Source organism: Hypanus sabinus, unplaced genomic scaffold (genome assembly GCF_030144855.1).
Source record: "Hypanus sabinus isolate sHypSab1 unplaced genomic scaffold, sHypSab1.hap1 scaffold_47, whole genome shotgun sequence".
Classification (NCBI taxonomy): Eukaryota; Metazoa; Chordata; class Chondrichthyes; order Myliobatiformes; family Dasyatidae; genus Hypanus; species Hypanus sabinus.
The window spans coordinates 75348-96671 of record NW_026781341.1 but is presented as its reverse complement, the minus strand read 5'-3'; the positions used below and the strand labels follow the sequence as shown (position 1 = coordinate 96671).

General features: G+C 43.7%; 1 protein-coding gene across 4 annotated transcripts in view; it reads right to left on the bottom strand.

The window, feature by feature from the left end:
- LOC132389082 (NACHT, LRR and PYD domains-containing protein 14-like) overlaps positions 1 to 18935 on the bottom strand; it is a 49930-nt gene extending 30995 nt beyond the window's left edge. Inside the window, exons 1-4 of one of the 4 annotated variants that reach the window (XM_059961498.1) lie at positions 18868 to 18917; positions 8203 to 8305; positions 5013 to 5181; positions 1467 to 1558 (exon numbers count right to left, since the gene is read on the bottom strand). In XM_059961498.1, the coding sequence (XP_059817481.1) occupies positions 1467 to 1476 (10 nt within the window). In that variant the 5' untranslated portion in view covers positions 1477 to 1558; positions 5013 to 5181; positions 8203 to 8305; positions 18868 to 18917. Of the gene's footprint in view, positions 1 to 1466; positions 1559 to 5012; positions 5653 to 8202; positions 8306 to 18867 lie in introns of those variants that run through there. The other 3 variants (XM_059961497.1, XM_059961496.1, XM_059961495.1) reach the window with 3 other exon arrangements.
- Positions 18936 to 21324: the final 2389 nt, after the last annotated feature.

Below are 21324 nucleotides of genomic sequence, written 5' to 3'. Positions count from 1 at the left end.
CGCCTCTCAGACGCTGCTGAGTATCTGTTTCCAGTCCAACCCTCGGCAGCTCATTCCAGACACCGATCACTCTCTGTGGAAAACCTGCATCGTAAATCCCCTTTAAACTTTACCATCTAAACAGACCTGTTACCTCAGGTTTTTGTGGTGAAACTCGTCTACACCCTCTACAGACCCTCCACATCATTCTCGATTTGCGCACAATACTGAAATTGTCTCTTAACCAACGCGTATCCAGTTACAGTCTAACTTTAACAAATACCTCAACTCATCGTTAGCACACTACCAATTGTGTTGCCACCTTAAGGGAGCTGTGCACACCCATCACAGGACCCGACAGTACATCAATCTTGTTATCAGTCCCAACATTCACCGTGCACATTGCTCGCGAATTTGACCTCTCAAAATGCAACTTCTCACATTTGCCTGAATTATCTGTACTTGGTGACTCTCTGTTCCTATTTTTAACTGGATGCCGAACACTTTGACAACAGTCCCAAATTTATTCATCTCCTCCAACTCTGTAAATCAACGAATAAGTCCACCCAGTATATCATATGATTAACCTGTTTGATTCACACACACGACGCATGGCGAAACAGTGATCCTTGCGGACACTGCTGGTCACAGACCTTCAGCCAGAACAACGCTCCTCTCGTGCTGACTCCATTTTATGTACCCAAGGCGACTTTGAAATCAACTTACAGATTCTCAGCCCGAAACATTGAAGGTTATTTTTTTCACTATAGGTGCTTCCTGACCTGCTGAGTTCCTCCAGCATTTTGTACGATGCCCTCTCCACTTACTATTTTGTTTTACTTTCATCCTATTCGCCAAGAGCATTTCATTGCTTCAGTAGCCACCCCCCGCCCCCGCCCCAGATTCCCTGTGTACAATTTCTCTTGTTCACTGTCTCCTGCACCCAGCCCGTCCTCCCTCAATATAACGTCCTTTAACTCGGCCACAGAAAACAAACACCGGGAACTCCCCTCACCTCCATTGTGCAACAACCCGTTAATCTGGGGAGAATTCTACATTGCCCTTCCAAACAGAAAACACCTTCTGTTTCTCTCACTGGCTGTTGGAGGCATTTCCCACATCAGGGCGTACCAAATGCTGACAGAAATTCTATCTGTTCCCTCGACTGTTACATTGCCCGCTGTTGTATTCCTGTCTGAGTGTTACCCACAGCCACCTTATTTAGGGGCTCCTTCTCCTTTCACTCAGGTGAAGATCTGTGTGGTGAGGGGAGCGATTCGATCATTCCCCTCGTTAGGTCCCAGCGCTGGAGCTAGTGAATTGTTCCAGTGCTCATGGACACTTTACCAGTTGGATCAATGACTCCTTTTGATGGTACCTTCTCTCTGCCCCTTTATCTCCCAAGTTTATCCCTCTGAATTATTGATGATTTGATTACACGTGTACCACGATGACAGATTTAATGAGAAAGAGCCCAATGAACATACCTGTGTCCATTCTGACTCTGACTGACGTTGGTTGATTATCGTCTGCTTGTCCGACGTCCGGGTGGAAGAAAGCCCCACCTGCTGGCAATGACCTGAATTACACAAATAAAAAAGTATGATTCAGTTACTCTGTCCTTCAAATATAAAACACTTATGTAAGGTCACTGCTCATCTCCGACATTCCATGGAGTAAATGGAAATCGGTACAAAGACCTCCAACTAAACACAAAGTTCAAAAAGATAGCAAGGAAATATAAGGAAACTTACTTAAAGGAGCAATGCACTGAAGCTGTAGAAGCCAACAGAATTGTAAAAAAAAAGACATCTGTTGCAGAAGATTAGAGAAATCAAAGGAACATTTCATGTAAAATGTCATAGGAAATGACAAAGAAGGGAAGGACCTTACAGAAGCAAAGGACATCAAAGGGAGTTGGCAGGAACACACAGAAGAATTGTAGAAAGATCCAACAGCGAAGATATCTGCAATGACTTCCTCATCGATCTGGAGCCAGACATTCTGGAAAGTGAAGTCGAATGGGTGATAGAAAACATTGCCAATAATAAGGCTGCAGGATGTGACAGGATTCCAGTAAAATTGTTAAAAATTCTAAAAGGTGATGCTGTAAAAGTGTTGCATGCAATTTTCCAGCAGACCTGGGAAAATATAAACAACAATGACTTTTAGTCAAGTATTCACGTGCTAGAAAGGTAAAGCTAAAGATTATGCAAGCAAGACCCTAGCGATATATGGAACACGAACTACCAGATAGAAGCTGCTTTTAGAAGAGGCAGAGGCACCAGAGACCAAATTGCTAACCTACGCTGGATAATGGAGAAATCGCGAGAATTTCAGAAAAGTATTTATCTATGTTTTATTGACTACTCTAAATCCTTCAGCAGTGCGGTCCATAATATACTATGGCAAATACTTAAAGAAATGGGAATACCTGGACATCTGTTCTGCCTTATGAGAAATTTGTACAAAGATCAAGAAGCAACAGTTGCCAGACACAGAACAACAAACTGGTTCAAGATTTGGAAAGGAGTATGACCAGTCTGCATACTGTCACCCAGCTTATTTAATCTATATGCTGATCATATGAGGAATGCTGGTCCAGGCGACTCAAAATGTTGCAGTGAAAATTTCCAGACAGAATATTAACAACCTCAGATATGCAGGTGATACTATTCTAATGGCTGAAAGAAAGGAGGATCTGAAGAAGCTTCTAATGAAAGTGAAAGAAGAAAGTTGAAAGCTGGCTTCTTGCTCAATATTAAGAAGACCAGCCAGTCCTATTAATTTTGTGGTAATAAATGGAAAGGAAGTGGAAGCAGAGACGGATTTTTTCGTCCCTGGTTCAAAGATTTCTATAGATGGTAACGGTGATAGCCTTTTCAAATTTATTGGGTAGGAGAGCTATTTTGTTGCATTGGAAGGATCCTAATCCACCTACTGCTTTTTTCTGGCTCTCCTCCATTATGTTTTGTTTAAACCTGGAGAAAATTAGAAGTCGGACGTTCGATACATCTTTCAAATTTGAACAAACCTGGCCACCTTTCATTCAATATTTTCAGAAGATCTAATTTCTTATCTTTTTTAATTTTTTTCTTTAGTTTTTTTCTTTCTTTTCTTTCTCCCTCCGTGAAGTTTCAGATTTGACTAGAAGGACGCTTTCTTCTTTTTTTGTAATCTTGTCCTCAAGTGGACTACCCAGTTCCCCACTTTTTTTTTTGTTTTAGTTTTTAGTTTGTTTAGTGTTTTTTTTCTCTCCTATAAATAGAACATTTCCAGTCTTTTTTTGAATGAATTGTCAAGAGGAGTTGTGTTTCTCTGTTTATATATAATAGCCTAATATTATATTACACATGATTTTGACAATGTATATCATTTTCTTTGTTTGTACGTTTATTCTATAATGTATTTGATATAACTTCACCTCTGATTCGTATCTATTCATATAAATTTTTAATCAATAAAGAAAGATTGAAAATAATGGTAAATGCAGCGTATTAAACGGCGCTTACTTCTGGGGAGGGTAGCAATGGCAAATTTAGATAAAATACTGAAGTGCAGAGACATAACATTGTCTGCGAAGGACCGTAGAGTCAAGTATATAGTATTTCCAGTTGTGATGTAAGGCTGTAACAGCTGGAGTATTAATAAGGCTGAATACAAAATAATCAACGCCTCTGAACTTGGATGTTGGGGGAAAGTGTTCGCTGGACAGCAAGAAGGTCCAACAAGTCAATACTTGGAGAAATACGCCAGACTGCTCACTAGGAAGCTTGAAAAGCTCAGCTATTTTGACCACATCATGAGGGGACAGGATTCCTTAGAGAAGACTCTCATGTTCGGGGAAACAGAAGGCAAAAGAAGGAGAGGATGACTGAGGCTACGATGGATAGATAATATTAATCAGAAAATGCCTATGCCCTTGGGGTATCTTAGAGAGGCAGTTTCTAGTAAGGAGGCTTAGTGTGCAGTAACGCTGTTGTATTTGGCTGTGTTCATGTGTTTTCATGTATGTTTTGAATGACTATTAAACTTGAACATAAATTGGACAATGATTGTATCATAAACAAAAAAAAGAATGAATATACATGTTTTCAGTCAATAACAGACTTGAAAATGTTGCATTTTGTCCCTCCTGCAGACAGGGAGCAACCATACTCCAAGCATCTGACCACACAACACTCACTGGGGCAGCCTGCTGGTCCAAGGTGTGTCTGTTTACTCCATTGTTTAAACCCAGACACCTCAGACAAAAAGCAGCCACCGGGTCCCTCCAGCCCACCGTGTCAGATAGTAAGATCGTGACTTGCTGTCAAAATCACTCCGACTCCGCACTTGCAGGCAACACTTTATCGGTGTCCACTAAAAATATGCTGAAGCCTTCTCCATCCTTGCTCATTCTGAGGAGATAAACCCCCTGAACTCCCACTTCAATCCATTGCCCTGACAGCTCCGCCAACTCCTTGTTAAGGGGACTCCTTAATAACGAAACCCATATCTCCATTGGTTGGTATACTAAATTGGTATTTGGTGTCTCCAATGAGAGACAAGTAAATGTCACGTCACTTCACGAGAGATACCGGGCACGCGCAGCATGCTTAAATCTTCTCAACGTCAGACCGAGGGTGACGAATTTCCGCGAGAGGGCGCGCGTTTGCAGTGGGCGGGGCGGTGAGCTGTCGCGTGCGGTAGATGGGGAGACTGTCGAGTCAGTAACAGGGAACGGGGAGCGCGTCCCTCAGTCCCGTACAATGCGGACCAGCTCACCGAGTGTGTCATGGTCGATCCGCAACCTGCTGGGATACAACATTAACACACAAATCTCGATGTATGTACTTAATCAATGTAATGTTTCTTTTCACATGCATAATATAATTCTTATGCAGAACTTATACTGACAGCACTTCAGTACATCTGGAATGATTGCAACTGGCACTTCTACATTTATTCAGTCTCACTCCAGCTATTTCCTATCTTCCTTGGTACAGAAATGTAATGTCTCAAGGAGCAGTGTTTGGGTAAATGAGACTCACCGAACTTTCTCCTGACTGAATTAATGGAAACTCCGAGTCAGAAGGGTTCTGTCGAATTGATGATCTCCGTCCTCGGGCTGGTTCACTTGTTGCTGTTCCCTTGTTTTCAGTTGTGGTTTGCATCCAGTTGTGGGCGTCTCTTCCAATAAATCTCTCACCACAGGTCTAACTTCAACGAAAGAAGTAATGAATTATGTTACTAAAACAAACGAGAACAAAGCGTTAACCTGACATTTAAATTTTGAACGCATATGTCATGATCCGAGTGAAGAAATCAGTAACTGTCCCTCAAACTTTACAAAACCTGATATGGGATACAAAGGAACACAGACAAAATGCTGGAGGAACTCATCAGGCCAGGCAGCATCTGGATGTCAACGCTCCTCTCTTCCAGCTGCTTAGTTCCTCCAGCATTTTGTGGCTGTTGCTTGGATTTCCAGCATCTGAAGATTTTCTCTTGCTCGTGATGGAATACAAGGAAGTCATCATTCAGTCATAGTATAAGATACAAGTCATAATTTATAACAGGAGAATTATGTGATAAAGTCATTCTAGTCTGCTCTATAATCAATCATGGAGGATTACTTTCCAACACCGTATTCTTGCTTCCTGCTATAATTCTCAACCTATTTGTCAATCCAGAACATGAATATACCCAAAGATAGCCTCCACCACTATTTGTGGTGATAAATTCCACAGATCAAACAACCTTTGGCTGAAGTAATGTCTCTCATCTCAGTTTGAAAGTGAAGTTTCTTTATCCTGAGGTAGCACTCTCAGATCCCAGACTCTCCGTCTAATCCAGACATACTCTCCATTCCCAATGTATCCAGGCTTGTTGTTATTCAGTTGGTGTAAATAATCACTGCCGCCCCAACTTCACCCCACCTGCAACAACCCTAGATTTTACGGGGGCGGGGGTTGATTTATTTTTCAGCTGGTCTGGCACACCACTGTGGCCGAAGGGCCTGTTCCTGTGATGTACTGTTCCATGTTCTGTTCCATCTTCAGCATCTTGCGTTTCTGTTTGGCTCCCACTGGCAGATAGACAGGTGAGAATGAGGGGGAACTTCAAAACGTGAATTGATTTCTGAAACCCCGGTCTATGTCTACTGGTGCAAATTTAATCACAGCCTCTCTCTGTGAGGGATGGAATGGGAACTCATTCTCTGCTTTGCTTCCAAAGAGACTTCAGAACCAAACATCTGAGCACAGAACAGAAATACTCGCTCAACTTCTCATAAACCCTGACAACTTGATTCCCTGATTCACTTTATCTGATTTAGACATGGGTGGTGTCCCAGGATCCAACCTCAGAGGGTCACAGCCCGCACATCTTTTCCACATCTCACACTGGGTGTTCCCGCATCTCACACTGAGAGATTCGCGCTACCAATATCCAGCCACCTGAGACATCTGCTTCATTGCGGAAGGAGGAACATCCAGCCGCATCTGAAAAAGCACAAACGTGGACCGAAGCCCAAACACTGCCAGTCCCATATTCCTGGAAACCACATCCCAAGATTGTATCTGAAGGACCAGCTCTCCCAGGGCTCTTTGCTGCCGGTAATATGCGACAGTGTCTCAGCTAATCCCAGTTCAAAAACTTACACTCCCACACCAACCCGTGACAGAACTGGAGCCTGATGATCCTCTTTCTAGACGGGGATTAGCTCTAAAACATGGGCCTTGGACCACAAAGAGGGTGCTGATACATTTTAGCTTGTTCCCACAGTTTCATTGAACACAGTTGTTCATTATTTTTTTGAGTGCGGTGTAGCCCAGGTCAATTAGTAGCCATTTTCCCCGTCGGGTAACAGGAAGAAAATGTTTTAAATATAAAATTGAAAATATAGCACTGGAAACCCAGTGCAGGAGATTTCATTTTGTTCTTTTGATGCAGAAGCAATTGACTGACTGCAAGATGTGTGACACCCAGAACAGAATTGCATAGATGCAATCCCTACAATCATCTTCATTTCATCCCGAACAGTAAGTAGACAATAGACAATGGGGCAGAAGTAGACCAATCGGTTCTTTGAGCCTGCACCGCCATTTTGAGATCATGGCTGATCATTAACTATCAATACCTGGTACCTGCCTTGTCCCCATAACTCTTGATTCCCCTATCCATATGATATCTATCTAGCTCCTTCTTGAAAGCATCCAGAGAATTGGCCTCCACTACCTTCCAAGGCAGTGCATTCCAGACCCCCACAACTCTCTGGGAGAAGAAGTTTTTCCTTAGAGTTAAGGAACGAAGTTCCTAAATGACCTACCCCTTATTCTCAAACCATGCCCTCTTGTACTGTACTCTCCCAGAATCTGGAACATATTTCCTGCCTCTATCTTGTCCAATCCCTTAATAATCTTATTTGTTGCAATCAGATCCCCTCTAAATCTCAGTAATTCCAGCGTATACAAGCCCAGTCTCTCTAACCTTTCTGCGTAAGACAGTCCGGACATCCCAGGAATTAACCTTGTGAATCTACACTGCCTTCCTCTACAGCCAGGATGTCCTTCCTTAACCCTGGAGACCAAAACTGTAGACAATACTCCAGGTGTGGTCCCATCAGGGCCCTGAACAAATGCAAGAGGATTTCCTTGCTCTTGTACTCAATTCCCGTTGTAATAAAGGCCAACATTCCATTAGCCTTCTTCACTGCCTGCTGCACTTGCTCATTCACCTTCATGACTGATGAACAACGACTCCTAGATCTTCTTGTATTTCTCCCTGACCTAACTCTACACAGTTCAGATAATAACCTGCCTTCCTGTTCTTACTCCCAAAGTGGATAACCTCACACTTATTCACATTAAACGTCATCTGTCAAGTATATACCCACACACCCAGACTATCCAAGTCATCCTGAATTCTCCTAACATCCTCATCACATGTCACACTGCCACCCAGCTTAGTATCATCAGCAAATGCTGAAAGCATCCTCGTATCTGAGGCCACTCTCTCTCCGCTGAGAGTCAGCAACCAGAGAGCGATAAACACGTTCAACACTCTCTGCCGCTCTGGTGAGCTGTTGCCCTGGTGACGGAGGAAGTGGCTCGCAAAGATAACCGAGCGGGGAAATAACAAACTCGGTGTGACACGTTCTCGGTTTCATTGCGACAAAATTAAACTGAACATTCAGCCATTTTGTAATGGTGATACTAAAATTTCACTGGTTGTTTTTACCCCTTCGAGGTGCATTCCGTAAATTTCATGGTGGTTCCATCTACTACAGAGCTCTCAGCAGTGCTGACGCTGGTCCAAAATAAATCGCAGTGCTGGATACGACCTATAAGTTAAATGTAATATAAGTTAGATATGGCCCTTGTGGCTAAAAGGATCAGGGAGTATGCAGGGAAAGCAGGTACAGGGTTCTGAGTTGGATGATCAGCCATGATCATACTGAATGGCGGTGCAGGCTCGAAGGGCCGAATGGCCTACTCCTGCACCTATTTTGTATGTTTCTATGACCTGTCTGCAATAAATGTCGATTATGTGTAGAAGTTTCAATTGAGATTCACAGAGCCCTTACAGCACAGACACAGGGTTGTTAAAGTCCATCCAGTCCGTGCCACGTTCGGTGTGGTTCCATCCCCCTGCACCCAGACCGCAGCCTCTATACCTCCCTCATCCATGTACCTCCCCAAACATCTCTGAAATACCACAATCGGACCTTCATCTCTTACATCTGCTGGGAACTTGTTCCGCATTCGCACCACCCACTGAGTGAAGTAGTTCTCCCTCATATTACACTTAAATGTGTCACTTTTTGCCCTAAATCCATGATTTTACCCAATCTGAGGGGGAAATGACTAACTGCATTCACGCTATTTATACCATCATAGATTTCTATAACCCTAGCAGGGCTTCCCCACCTAGGGTCCTGCACCTTTCCTTTAATTGTAGTGGCAAATGGCATAAAAAAAATTGTAATCCTGCTAGGATACCCCATCATTCCCCTGTATTCCAGGTAATCGAGTTCTAACCTGTTCAACCTATCAATGTATTTATTTCCTGAAACACTAGCAATGTCCGTGTAATTTTCCCTACACTCTTTCACGTTTATCGACATCTTTCCTCCAAGTAGCTGGCCAGAACTGCACTCAATTGTTTTTTTTTTTTGGATTCTCGGTGTCTTTTACAACTTTAGCATTAATATCCCAGCCCCTCTTCGTAATATCCTGTTATAATGGTCAATATGTTCTAAACTCTCTTTACAACTCTGGTGCTACCTTAAAGGAATTGTGGATCTGTAACCTCCACGGCAGGACGATCGGGCTCAAAACAGTTATTTACACCAAGCAGTAAGCCTGATCAACACCTCTACTCACTAACCCACCCTTCAAACCCCACCCACTACCAGTTTAACATTTCCTGACAGTTCCAGGCACTCCTCTGTCTAAAGTGACTTTATGGACAGATAGTCAACATCATTCTCCGTAGGTCCAGGCTTTCCTGTGCCAAATGTCACTTTACGGACATAGAATCAATATCATTCTCATATGTCCAGCCTAACGTCACTTCATGGACACAGAATCAATGTCAGTCTCAAATGGCCAGACAATCCTGTGCCTACCGTCACTTTATGGACATACGATCAATCTCACAGACCGGAGAATTGTGCAATATTGCAAAGGGAGAACGGCTGAATCAAAAAATGAAATGAAGTTGAAGGCCATATTAACAACAGCAAAGAAATGCACTGGAAAATTTAAGGAAGTTACTGGAATTAAGAAAACCTCCTCTGCATGATGAATAGGATCAGCAGACGGATCCATCCTAACAGATCCCGATAAAGTATGTGAGAGGTGGATTCAGCATATAGAGCAGCTTTTTGAGATAATAGAGGGGAACCCCCATGTCTGAAGCACTCTCATTCTGGCCCACCTATTACCAAAGAAGAAATAACGAAAGCAATGAAAACAATGAAACAAGGTAAAGCCACCGGACCTGATGGAATTTTAGTGGAAATGAAACAAGCCCCAGAAGATCTGGGCATAGACATTCATTTTGAAGCGTTTAATGGCATTAATGAGCCTGGTGTATTGCCTGACGATCTCTTGAAATCAGTATTTATAAAATTACCGGAACTATCGAGAGCGAAAGTTATAGAACAATCAGTCTGATGAGCCGCGTAACAAGGATTTTGTTGAGATTTGTTCTGAGTCAAATCAAAAACAAGTTATGGCCAGTTCATATTCTGAACTGTAATATGAGTTTATGGTGGATAGAAGAACGAGGAACGTAATTTTCATACTACGAATGCTTTCAGAAAGGGCAATTGAATATCAAAACGGTATCTTTTTATGTTTTATTGATTTCACTAAAGCTTTCGACAAAGTGCAACATGAAAAATTATTTCAAATTCGGAATTAACTAAATATTGACGGAAGGGATAGATAACTGCTTCAAAATTTATATTGGAATCAAACAGTGGCGGTAAAAATGATGATAATATAAGCAGATAGACTAAAATTCAAAGGGGAGTTAGACAGAGATGCGTTGCCTCACCGGAATTATTTAATATCTATGCTGAAATGATTCTCAGAGAAACAGACGACCTGGATGGGATAAAAATTGGAGGTGTTTACATCAACCATATAAGATATGCAGACGATACCACCTGAGAGCAAGTGCTGCAGAAGACCTACAAGTCCTCCTGGACAAAGTAGTACAAACAAGTCCAGATTTTGGACTAACCATCAACGGTAAAAAAAACACATATATGGTAATATAAAAAGTGCAGGATACTCCCAACTGCCAATTGTCCATCGGTAACCAAGAGTTTGAACAAAAGACCAGCTTTAATTAAGTTGGCAGCTTTACATCACAAGATGCTAGAAGGAAAGTAGAAATAAAAACAAGAATTGCCATTGCCAAAACCATCTTCCAAAAAATGGAACCTGTTTTTCCCAACAGACACATTTCTATGACAGCAAGGTTTAGGCTACTAAAATGCTACATCTGGTCTATCTTGCTGTGTGCTTCCGAAACTTGGACTGTAAGATCAGAACTCCAAAGAAACGTAGAAGCAACAGAAATGTGTTTTTTTTAGAATGCTGAAAACATCATATAGAGATAGGTAACTAATGAGACAGTGCTCAAACGTACCCATACGAAAAGGTATTTAATGAGAACATTAAATGAGAGGAAACTTAAATTCTTGGGCCATGTCATCAGAAAGGGAGAAATAGAATACCTTACATTACAAGGCAGTATACCTGGGAAACGCGGAAGAGGAAGACAAAGAAGAAAATATATGGACACTGTGAAAGAACTAACAGATCTAAGTGTGCGACGGATCATTGACGCTGTGAAGAGTCATCGGATGTGGACACCCATGATCGCCCAAGCGTGTGTAACGCGCAAGTCGCATGCAGAAGAAAAATCAATGTCAGTCTCACATGTCCAGACACTCCTGTGATTAACGTCACTTTATAGACGTACAATAAATCTTTTTTAAACTATCATACTTCAAGTATTGTGTTTTGTTTATTTTTTCAGAGCGACAATCATTTTGTTCTCCTTTACACTTGTGTACTGTAATGACATCAAACAATTTTGAACCCTGAAACCTGGGTAAAATATCACGATCAACCACATATCTACACTCCCACTTGATTTCATGAACTCCTACAATGTCACCCTCATTCTCCTCTGTACTAAAGATCCAGCTCGGCCAAATTCTTCCTATGACTCGGCCCTCTAGTCCAGACAACATCTTCAGCAATCTGTTCTGCACCCTCTCCAGCTTGATAATATATTTACTACAGTAAGGTGAACACAACGGTACATAATACTCTGTGTAGCCATGTACATTCATATACAAATCAATGTCATGAATAGTAAATTACAGAGGTGTCGATACAGACACACATGTCCCACTCGTCACAGGCCTCCATTCGCTAAAACCATCTTCAATCATCTCCCCCTGCTTCCTGTTGTGAGCCCGGTGTAAATCCACCTCACCAGCTCCCCGTGACTCCCACGTGACCGAACATTCCGGATCAGCTGCCGTGCGGGATCTTGTTACAGACTCTACCAAATTTCAGATGAACAACATCACTGCCCAACTTCACCCAACTCCCCAGTTAACTCTTAAATAATGTCCAAAATACTTGACGGAGATGATGTCCTATTGGACAGAGTAGACGGTCATTTCCCCATAACCAATGCCCAACCGCCCGGGATTTCAGCCTCAATTCAGACTGAGAAAATTCCGATCCCAGCTGTCGAATTACCAACCTGGACTGAAGCCCATATACTGCCGGTTCCATATCCTCAGAGTCACCGGCCCAATATCATCACCCATACAAAGTCGCTTTGGTACCGGTGATTTGCCGAGGTGTTCCTGCCATTTCCCATTCACAGACTAAGGTGTAATTGGACCCTAATGACCCTCTGCCGGGGCCGGTGCTCAGGCTGGTTCCCCGGTCTGTATAGAGGATGCGGATACACTTCAGCCTGACCCCAGCAGCTAAACCGAGCACATTTGATGACGACCTTCCTGCTGTGTGGGATCTTGCCCAGCACAGCTGGCTGCCATGTTACCTGCAGTGTAGCAGGAACAAAGTGTAAAATTATAAAGTAGAAAATGCTGGGAACTCGGTGCATCAGACTACATCTCTGAATGGAGAAAAGGTGGAAGACCCAGTTCCAGAACTGAGACTGTACAAGATGCTGCAGGTCTGCTGAGCGTTTCCTGTATTTTCTCCTCCTGACTTTAAATTCCCTGCATCTGTAGTATTTCTGCCTCTTAATTTTAATGCACTGATAGTAACTGATTGCTACGCTAGCCTGAAAATACCACCCCACCCCAAAAAGTTTGCTAGTTCTCAGTTATTTCAGACCCTGGTGTAAAACATCCCATACAGTCAATGCTCACAGCATCCTTTCCTCCCACTAGCACTCTGTTACATTTGCTCCCGAGGTCACTCTCTCTACGCTGAGAGGCGGTGACTACAGAGCGATAAAAAGTGCAACACTTGCTGCAGCTCTGACGGCTGTTACCCTGGAAACAGAGGAAGTGGCTCACCGAAAATAACCGAAAAAGGAAATAACAAACTCAACATCAGATGCTATGAGCTCCATTATGACAAAGATTAACACTGCAGCCATTTTGTAAAAGTGAAACTAAATTTGAAATGGCTGTTTTTACCCTGCCACATGTTGTGTTCAATTAAACCTCTGATACTTCTAGCTATCGAAAAACTAATTTTGGAAAAGATGCAAAAGAAAACTTCACAATGAAGGCAAAGATTGAAAGAAAGATTGTTGAAATATATAATTGCAGCATTGGGGTTCAGACTGGACAGAGGTTGAACAAGATGCTTGATATATATCATTGAGGTGGTGGGATACAGACTGGACAGAGATTGAACAAGATGGTTGATATATATCATTGAGGTGATGGGATACAGACTGGACAGAGGTTGAACAAGATGCTTGATATAAATCATTGTGGTGGTGTGATACAGACTGGACAGACATTGAACAAGATGGTTGATATATATCATTGTGGTGGTGGGATACAGACTGGACAGACATTGAACAAGATGGTTGATATATATCATTGTGGTGGTGGGATACAGGTTGGACAGAGATTGAACAAGATGGTTGATATATATCAGTGAGGTGGTGGGATTCAGACTGGACAGAGGTTGATCAAGATGCTTGATATATATCATTGAGGTGATGGGATACAGACTGGACAGAGGTTGAACAAGATGGTTGATATATATCATTGTGGTGGTGTGATACAGACTGGACAGAGGTTGAACAAGATGGTTGATATATATCAGTGAGGTGGTGGGATTCAGACTGGACAGAGGTTGATCAAGATGCTTGATATATATCATTGTGGTGGTGTGATACAGACTGGACAGAGATTGAACAAGATGGTTGATATATATCATTGAGGTGATGGGATACAGACTGGACAGAGGTTGAACAAGATGCTTGATATAAATCATTGTGGTGGTGTGATACAGACTGGACAGACATTGAACAAGATGGTTGATATATATCATTGTGGTGGTGGGATACAGGTTGGACAGAGATTGAACAAGATGGTTGATATATATCAGTGAGGTGGTGGGATTCAGACTGGACAGAGGTTGATCAAGATGCTTGATATATATCATTGAGGTGATGGGATACAGACTGGACAGAGGTTGAACAAGATGGTTGATATATATCATTGTGGTGGTGTGATACAGACTGGACAGAGGTTGAACAAGATGGTTGATATATATCAGTGAGGTGGTGGGATTCAGACTGGACAGAGGTTGATCAAGATGCTTGATATATATCATTGTGGTGGTGTGATACAGACTGGACAGAGGTTGAACAAGATGCTTGATATATATCATTGAGGTGGTGGGATACAGACCGGACAGAGATTGAACATGATGGGCAGGGGATGGGCAGATGGAGCCAGATGGGAGAAGGGGATGAACGGCGATCTCTGATGGTCCTGAAATAATAGTACGGGTTAGTAGATAACAGATACCAATATAACAAAACCAGAACAAACAATAAGAATTTTGGTATGTGCCCTTTTCTACTCTACACACTTTATCAAAGCACCGCAGAAAATATCCCATCCCGATACTTCACATCTTCATACGGCTACTGCTCTTCCTTTAACTGAATGAAATAGCGGAGAACTGTGGACACAGCTGAGCACATCATAGAAACCAACCTCCCCTCCATGGACTCTGTCTATACTTCCCACTGACTCAGTAAAGCAAACAACATAATGAAAGATCCCCACACCGCTGGATATTCTCACTTCTCACCCTCCCATCGGGCCGACGATAAAATAAAACAGAAACATGCCACCGGGCTCAAGGACGGTGTCCATTCTGCTGTTAGAAGCGAACAGCGTGATGAGTGGACTCCTGACCTCACAGTCTAAATCGAAGTGACCTTGCACCACATATCTACCTGCACTGCACTTTCTCTGTAACTAGAATGATTTGTTACACATGTCACCTGCCAGCCTTCTCCTTCGCACCCTTCCCCACCTTCTTGATAGGGCCCCTGCCCCTCCTTCTTCAGTCCTGACAAAGGGTCTCGGCCCGAATTTGTTGACTGTTCATTTCCACGGATGCTAGCCGACTTAATGAGTTCCTCCAGCCTTGACCCCAGCTTCTGCAGAGTATTTTGTGTTTATGATGATGGCTCCTCTCCGATCTCAGCCACAGGTTTTTCCTCGATTCATTCATTCTGCTGATCTCTGTTTCCCTCCAGGAAACAGGCCGGTAAATCTCTAAAATAAGCATTCTCTAACCTCTTTGTTAATCCTCTATAGAATTAAATTTCATCTTCTGCTGTCCCGTGTTGCCCAAACCACTCATGTTCCACCCCCGTTACTATTTCCAACTTCCCATCTCCCCCCTCACCTGGATCCACCTCCCACTCCCTAGTTCTTACCCCATCCCGAACCCTCACTTGTTTTCTCTGACTTTTTCCCGTCTGCTCTTATTCCAGAGGAAGGGTCTCAGACCAGAATGTTGACGGTCCATTTCCCTCCACAGATGCTGCCCGACCCACTGAGTTCCTCCGACAGTGTTTTTTCTTTGGTCTGTATAACCCACGTTATTATGGGGAGCGGGATTATACACCATATTCCAGGTACAATCTCAACAAACCCCAAATGTACAACACTCATTTGAGCTCTGGTGGTCAGTTACCCTGGTGATGTAGGAAGCAGAACTAACTGAAAAAGGAAATAAGGAACTCGACCTCACATGCTCTGAACTTCATTATGACAAAGATGAATACTGAGCTCTCAGCCATTTTTTAATGGGGAGGCTAAAATTCCAGTGGCAGTTTTAACCCTGTCTCGATGTGCATGCAGTAAATATATTGGTAATTCCATCTCTACAGAGCTTCCAGCAGTGCAGAAGCTGATCCAGAATCAAAACACTTTGTTGGATGTGGCCTGTCTGTTCTAAATATCAGCTGTGGGGTATTTACAAAGGGCATCACACAATGCATTGTGGTGATAACCATGAAGTTCCCTTCTTGGGTAAGTGGTTAAAATTTTCATCATATATGTCTGCAAATATCTTCTAGCTGCGATCAACCCCCGGCATTGATACAGGTGCAATTCAGATCCTGCTACTGGACAAAATGATGAAAGGGTAGTTCCCCAGATACAATGGAATGGATTGAGAATGTGACAGGTTCTAGACCCACCCCCCCCCCCCCCCCCACTGTTGAAAACATCTTGTCCCCATCAACTCTATCCTGACCTTAGGGGTTCATTGAAGTTCCGGTTCCCAGAGTCACCATTCCTCCATTGAGAATAGGGCCAGAGACACCAAATGCTCCTCGTGCATAAAGCTTTTCATTCCAGAATCACTCTTGTGAACAACAACTGTAATGAGCACATTCTCACAAATAACAGGCAATGTGGTAGTAGGATAAATTATTGAGAAAACCTGTTACCTCCTCCCCGCCCCGCTAACATTTAAAAAAATATCTTCTGACGTTCAGCGTGCTCAACTATGCATGAAACCGTAAGAGATGGGAGAGATCTTCAATGACATCTCTGCGCCTGTGTTTACTTGGGAGACAGATAGAGACGATAGAAATGAGGAAAGCCAGTCAAGCCATGGATTGTGTACGGTTATACAGCAGGGGTTTGCTGCCTTGAGGAGAATTAGGATGGATAATTCCCCAGGGCCTGACAAGGTCTCCCTCGGACCCTGTGACAGGCTGGTGCAGGAGGCCTGGCAGACACGGATGTTGCTGTCATTTAAGGAACTGAGTTACAGGGGCAGGTTGAACAGATTAGAAATTGCTCACCTGGAGCACATGAGAATCAGGAGAGATGCTCGCAGGGGTTCCCAGCCTTTTTTATGATATGCGTCAATGGTGGGGCCTGCGGACACAAAGTTGGGAAGCCCTGCTGGAGCATACAAAACCCATGATGCTATAAATCGGGTGAATGTATGTAGGCTATTGCCCTTCGGGATGGGTGAGGGCGTGGATTTGGGCCGAAAATTTAAATACTTAAGGGAATTTGAGGGGGAGCTTCACTGAGAGGCTGTGATCACGGAGCGATAAAGATCTGCAACAGTCCTTGCAGCTCTGGTGCTTTGTTACCCTGGAAACGGAGGAAGTGGCTCACTAAATTTAACCGAAAAAGGAAATAAAGAACTAAACATCAGATGCTGTGTGTTTCATCATGTCAAAGATTAACACTGCAGCCATTTTGTAACGGTGAAACAAAAATCGTAATGGCTGCTTTTACCCTGCCACGTGTTGTATTCAGTTTAACCTCTGGTAGTTCTAGCTAACGACAGAAAAAAGAAACCCTGGAATAGGTGCAAGACAAAACTTCACAATTAAGACAATGTTTAGTAGCGAGATTGCTGATATATATCTTTGAGGTGGTGGGACGCAGGCTGGACAGATGTTGAACAAGATGGGCAGGGAATAAACAGATAAAACAAGGAGGGAGAAGAAATCAAGGCAATGTCTGATTGTCCTCCAGCAATACACCGTACTGAAATAATGTATACACACTGCTAGATAACAGATTTCAATAAAACAAAACCAGAACAATCAATAAAAATTGTGGTTATATGTCCTTTTCCACTCTACAAGCTTTATCAATGCTCCACATAAAGTATCCCATCCAGATGCTTCATATCTTCATACGGCCATTGCACTTCGTTTAAATGAATGAAATAACAGAGAGCAGTGGGCACAGCTGAGCACATCATATAAACCAACCTCCCCTCCATAGACTCTGTCTATATATACTGCTGCTTCAGTAAAGCAGCCAACATAATGGAAAATCCCCTTCACTTCTCAGTCTCCGATTGGGTCGAGAATAAAATTAAACAGAATCGTAACACCAGGCTCAAGGACAGTTTCCGTTCTGCTGTTATAAGCGAGATGAATGTTCCCCAGTGTGATGAGATGGACTGCTGACCTTACAGTCTAACTAGATGTGACTTTGCACCACATACCTACCTATACTGTACTTTCTCTGTGACCATAATGATTTGTTACTCTCTGTTATTGTTTTACCTTTTATCAGCTCGATGTAATTTTGTAATGCGTGATCTATGTGGATGATGGCAAAGACAGGATTTTCACTGTACCTCGGTTCATATAAAAAAAACAGATTACCCATTTTAATCATGTGGGATTATTAGACAGCCTGGGTTGCTCCTTTGGAAATTCCGGAGGGAGTGTACACATTTCCGAGAAACCCAGATAAATGAACAAGACTTAATTCTCGCATTAATAGGGTCACATAACGGGAAACATTGGCTGGATGTCGGCAAGTCACAGCAATGGAAAGAAGACGGAAAGAAATTTCCCAGTTCCCCGAGAGGACGTGAGAGATCTGGATGTCACTGTCCTGTCTGAACGGGGAAAGATGGAACTACTCATACACGTGGAGGGGTCTCCCGAGGGTGCGATTACTCTGTCTGCAAGAACACAAAAAGGCCGAATGGCCGCTTTCAGTGTGCTGTAAAACCATTATCGACGCCAGGCATCGATCCAGGTGAAGTTTGGATCGGCTACCGGGCCGGGTGATGGAGGTAACGTTCCCCAGGTACAAGTGAACGGATGGGATCAGTCCCGGCAACACCACCTCATCCCTCTCCTGGGACCCGAGCAATAGAGGCGGAGCGGCGGCTCATCTCTCCGGCGGTTCGGTGTGAAGGTCCCACAACCCATTCCAACCCCGGGCAGGTTGTGTCCAGGAAGTGGGACGCGGCCGCCCGTTCGGGGAAGTTAACGGGACTCACTGAACAACATCAGGTCTCCCCCCAGAAGTTGTCGGTCCCGTTCCCTCTCAGGTCTGACCTCAATACTCACCGATGGGAACTTGATCAATTTGTCCCGCAGACAGTGATCCGACCCCCGGCTCTACTCCGACTATCCGCTTCAACACTGGAAGGAAAGAAAACCACCGCCCATCCGGGGACTGTGAGAGCGGGGGCGGAGCCTCGAAAAGCCGCAGATGCTGCAGATCTGCGTTTGAAATGGGAGCGAGAAGTGGATCACGTGACGGGCGGAGGTTCTCCCACCTGAACCGGTGTCACACTCCGCCCGACCTACCTGCCGGATTTTACACATAATTTCATATTTACACCAGCTACGTTTATAGTTTTTCCCTCAGTGCCTTCGCCGTCCCCTCAGCTCCACCTTCCGGTTCTCAGGGTTACGGGTTCGATTCCCATCCCGTCCGATGCACAATTCAAACCCAAAACGGAATTGTACTGTTTTCATTCAAAACAGTTCTATACTTACAAACACAAATTCCAATTAACATTCCTACAGGACTTCGCTGTACTGGAACACTGAAATATCAAGTGAGAAACAGGAAGAAGTGGCCATTCAGCCCCTCTAACCAATAATAAGATGGCGGCTGCTCTCTGATCTCAGCCAACTTTTCCTGCCTGATCACCATTTCCTCGATCCCTTCGGTCTCCACACATCTGCCGGCCCCTGTTTTATGTGAAGACGATCACTGATCTTCATCGTCCTCCTGGTATCAGTCTGGTGAATCTCTAAACCATGTACTCCATAACCTTTTTGTTAATCCTTCATGGAATTATATTCCATTTCTGCAGCCCCGTGTTTCCCACCACTCACCTCCCACCCTCTGTCACTAGTTTCACGTTCCCACCTCCAACTCACCTGGATCCACCTCTCACGCCCCATCTATTGCCCCATCCCCACCCCTCACCTCTTTTCTCTGACTATTTTCCGTCCATTCTCAATCCAGAGGGAGGGTCTCGGCCTGAAATGTTGACGGTCCATTTCCCTCCACATATGCAGCCCTACCCACTGAGTTCCACCGGCAGTTTGTTATTTGGTCTGTATAACCCGTGTTAGTATGGGGAGCGGGATTTTACACCATTTTCCAGTTACAACCTCAACAAAGCTCAAATAATTGTTACGGTATTTATCATACTTAAACAGTAGAAAGCTTGCAAATGCTGGAAATCCAAAGCAACTCACACAAAATGCTGGAGGAACTCAGCACAACAGGCAGTATCCATGGAGAAGAGTAAACAGTCCACATTTTGGACCACGAGCCTTTTTCATTACTGAGGGGTGGGGGTGGACAAGTGATCTGAATATGAAGGTCGGGGAAGGGAAAGAGGCGAACTGGAAGCTGATAGGTGAAGTCAAGTCATGAGCAGTTCAAGGGCTGGAGATGAAAGAATTGGAGCGTCGTCAATAGGATAAAGGGAAAGAGGAGACCCAGGGTGAAGTGATAGGCTGGTGAGCGGTAATGAAATTTCAGAGTGGGGAATAGAGACGTAGGTGGGGGGATTTGTTTAGTGGAAGGAAAATTCAATATTCATAAATCAGGTTGGAGGGTACCCAGATGGAATATAAGTTGTTGCTCCTCCACTCTCTGTGTGGTCTCATCTTGGCACAAGAGGAGGCCATTGATCGAGACGTCGGAATGGGAATCAGAATTGAAATGTTTGGCTATTGCGGAGTCCCCCTTGTGGCAGATGATACAGAGATGCTCGACATAATGGTTTCCCAATTTATGGCGAGTCTCACCAAAGTAAAGGAGGGGGCATCGGGAGCACCGGACACAGTAGATGACGCCAGTAGATTCGCAGTGAAGTGTTGCCTCACCTGGAAGGACTGTTTTGTGTCTTATTGGAGGTGAGAGAGGGGGTGTACGGGTAGGTGTAGCCCTTAGGACGTATGCAGGGATAAGTATCTGGAGGAAGATTAGTGAGGAGGGATGACTGAACAAAGGGATTGTGGAGGGAGTGATCCCTGTTGACCCCTCTTTGTGACATCCTAAACAGATTTGCATAAATGCCATCCCTACATTCATTAGTCATCTCTCTATTGCAATATAAACATCATATATTCAATACAGTGGATGCTCAACACATCCGGGCCTCCACACCGGCTCCTGAGGCCACTGAGGGGCGGTGACCAGACAGCGATAAAAATGTTCAACACTCTGCAGCTCTGGTGGGCTGTTACCCTGGTGATGGAGGAAGTCGCTCAGCAGAACTAACTGAAAATAGGAAATAAGGAACAACCTCGCATACTTTGAGTTTCATTGTGACAAAGATGAATGCTGAGCTCTCAGTCATTTGATAATTGGGAAACTAAAATACTAATGGTTGTTTTAACCCTGTCTCGAGGTGCCTCCATTAAATCTGTTGGTAGTTTCATCTCTACAGAACTTACAGCAGAGCAGAAGCTGTTCCAAACTCAAAACACATTGTTGGATGCGGCCTGTCTGTTCCAAATGTGAACTATAGGATATTTACAAAGGACATCACACAA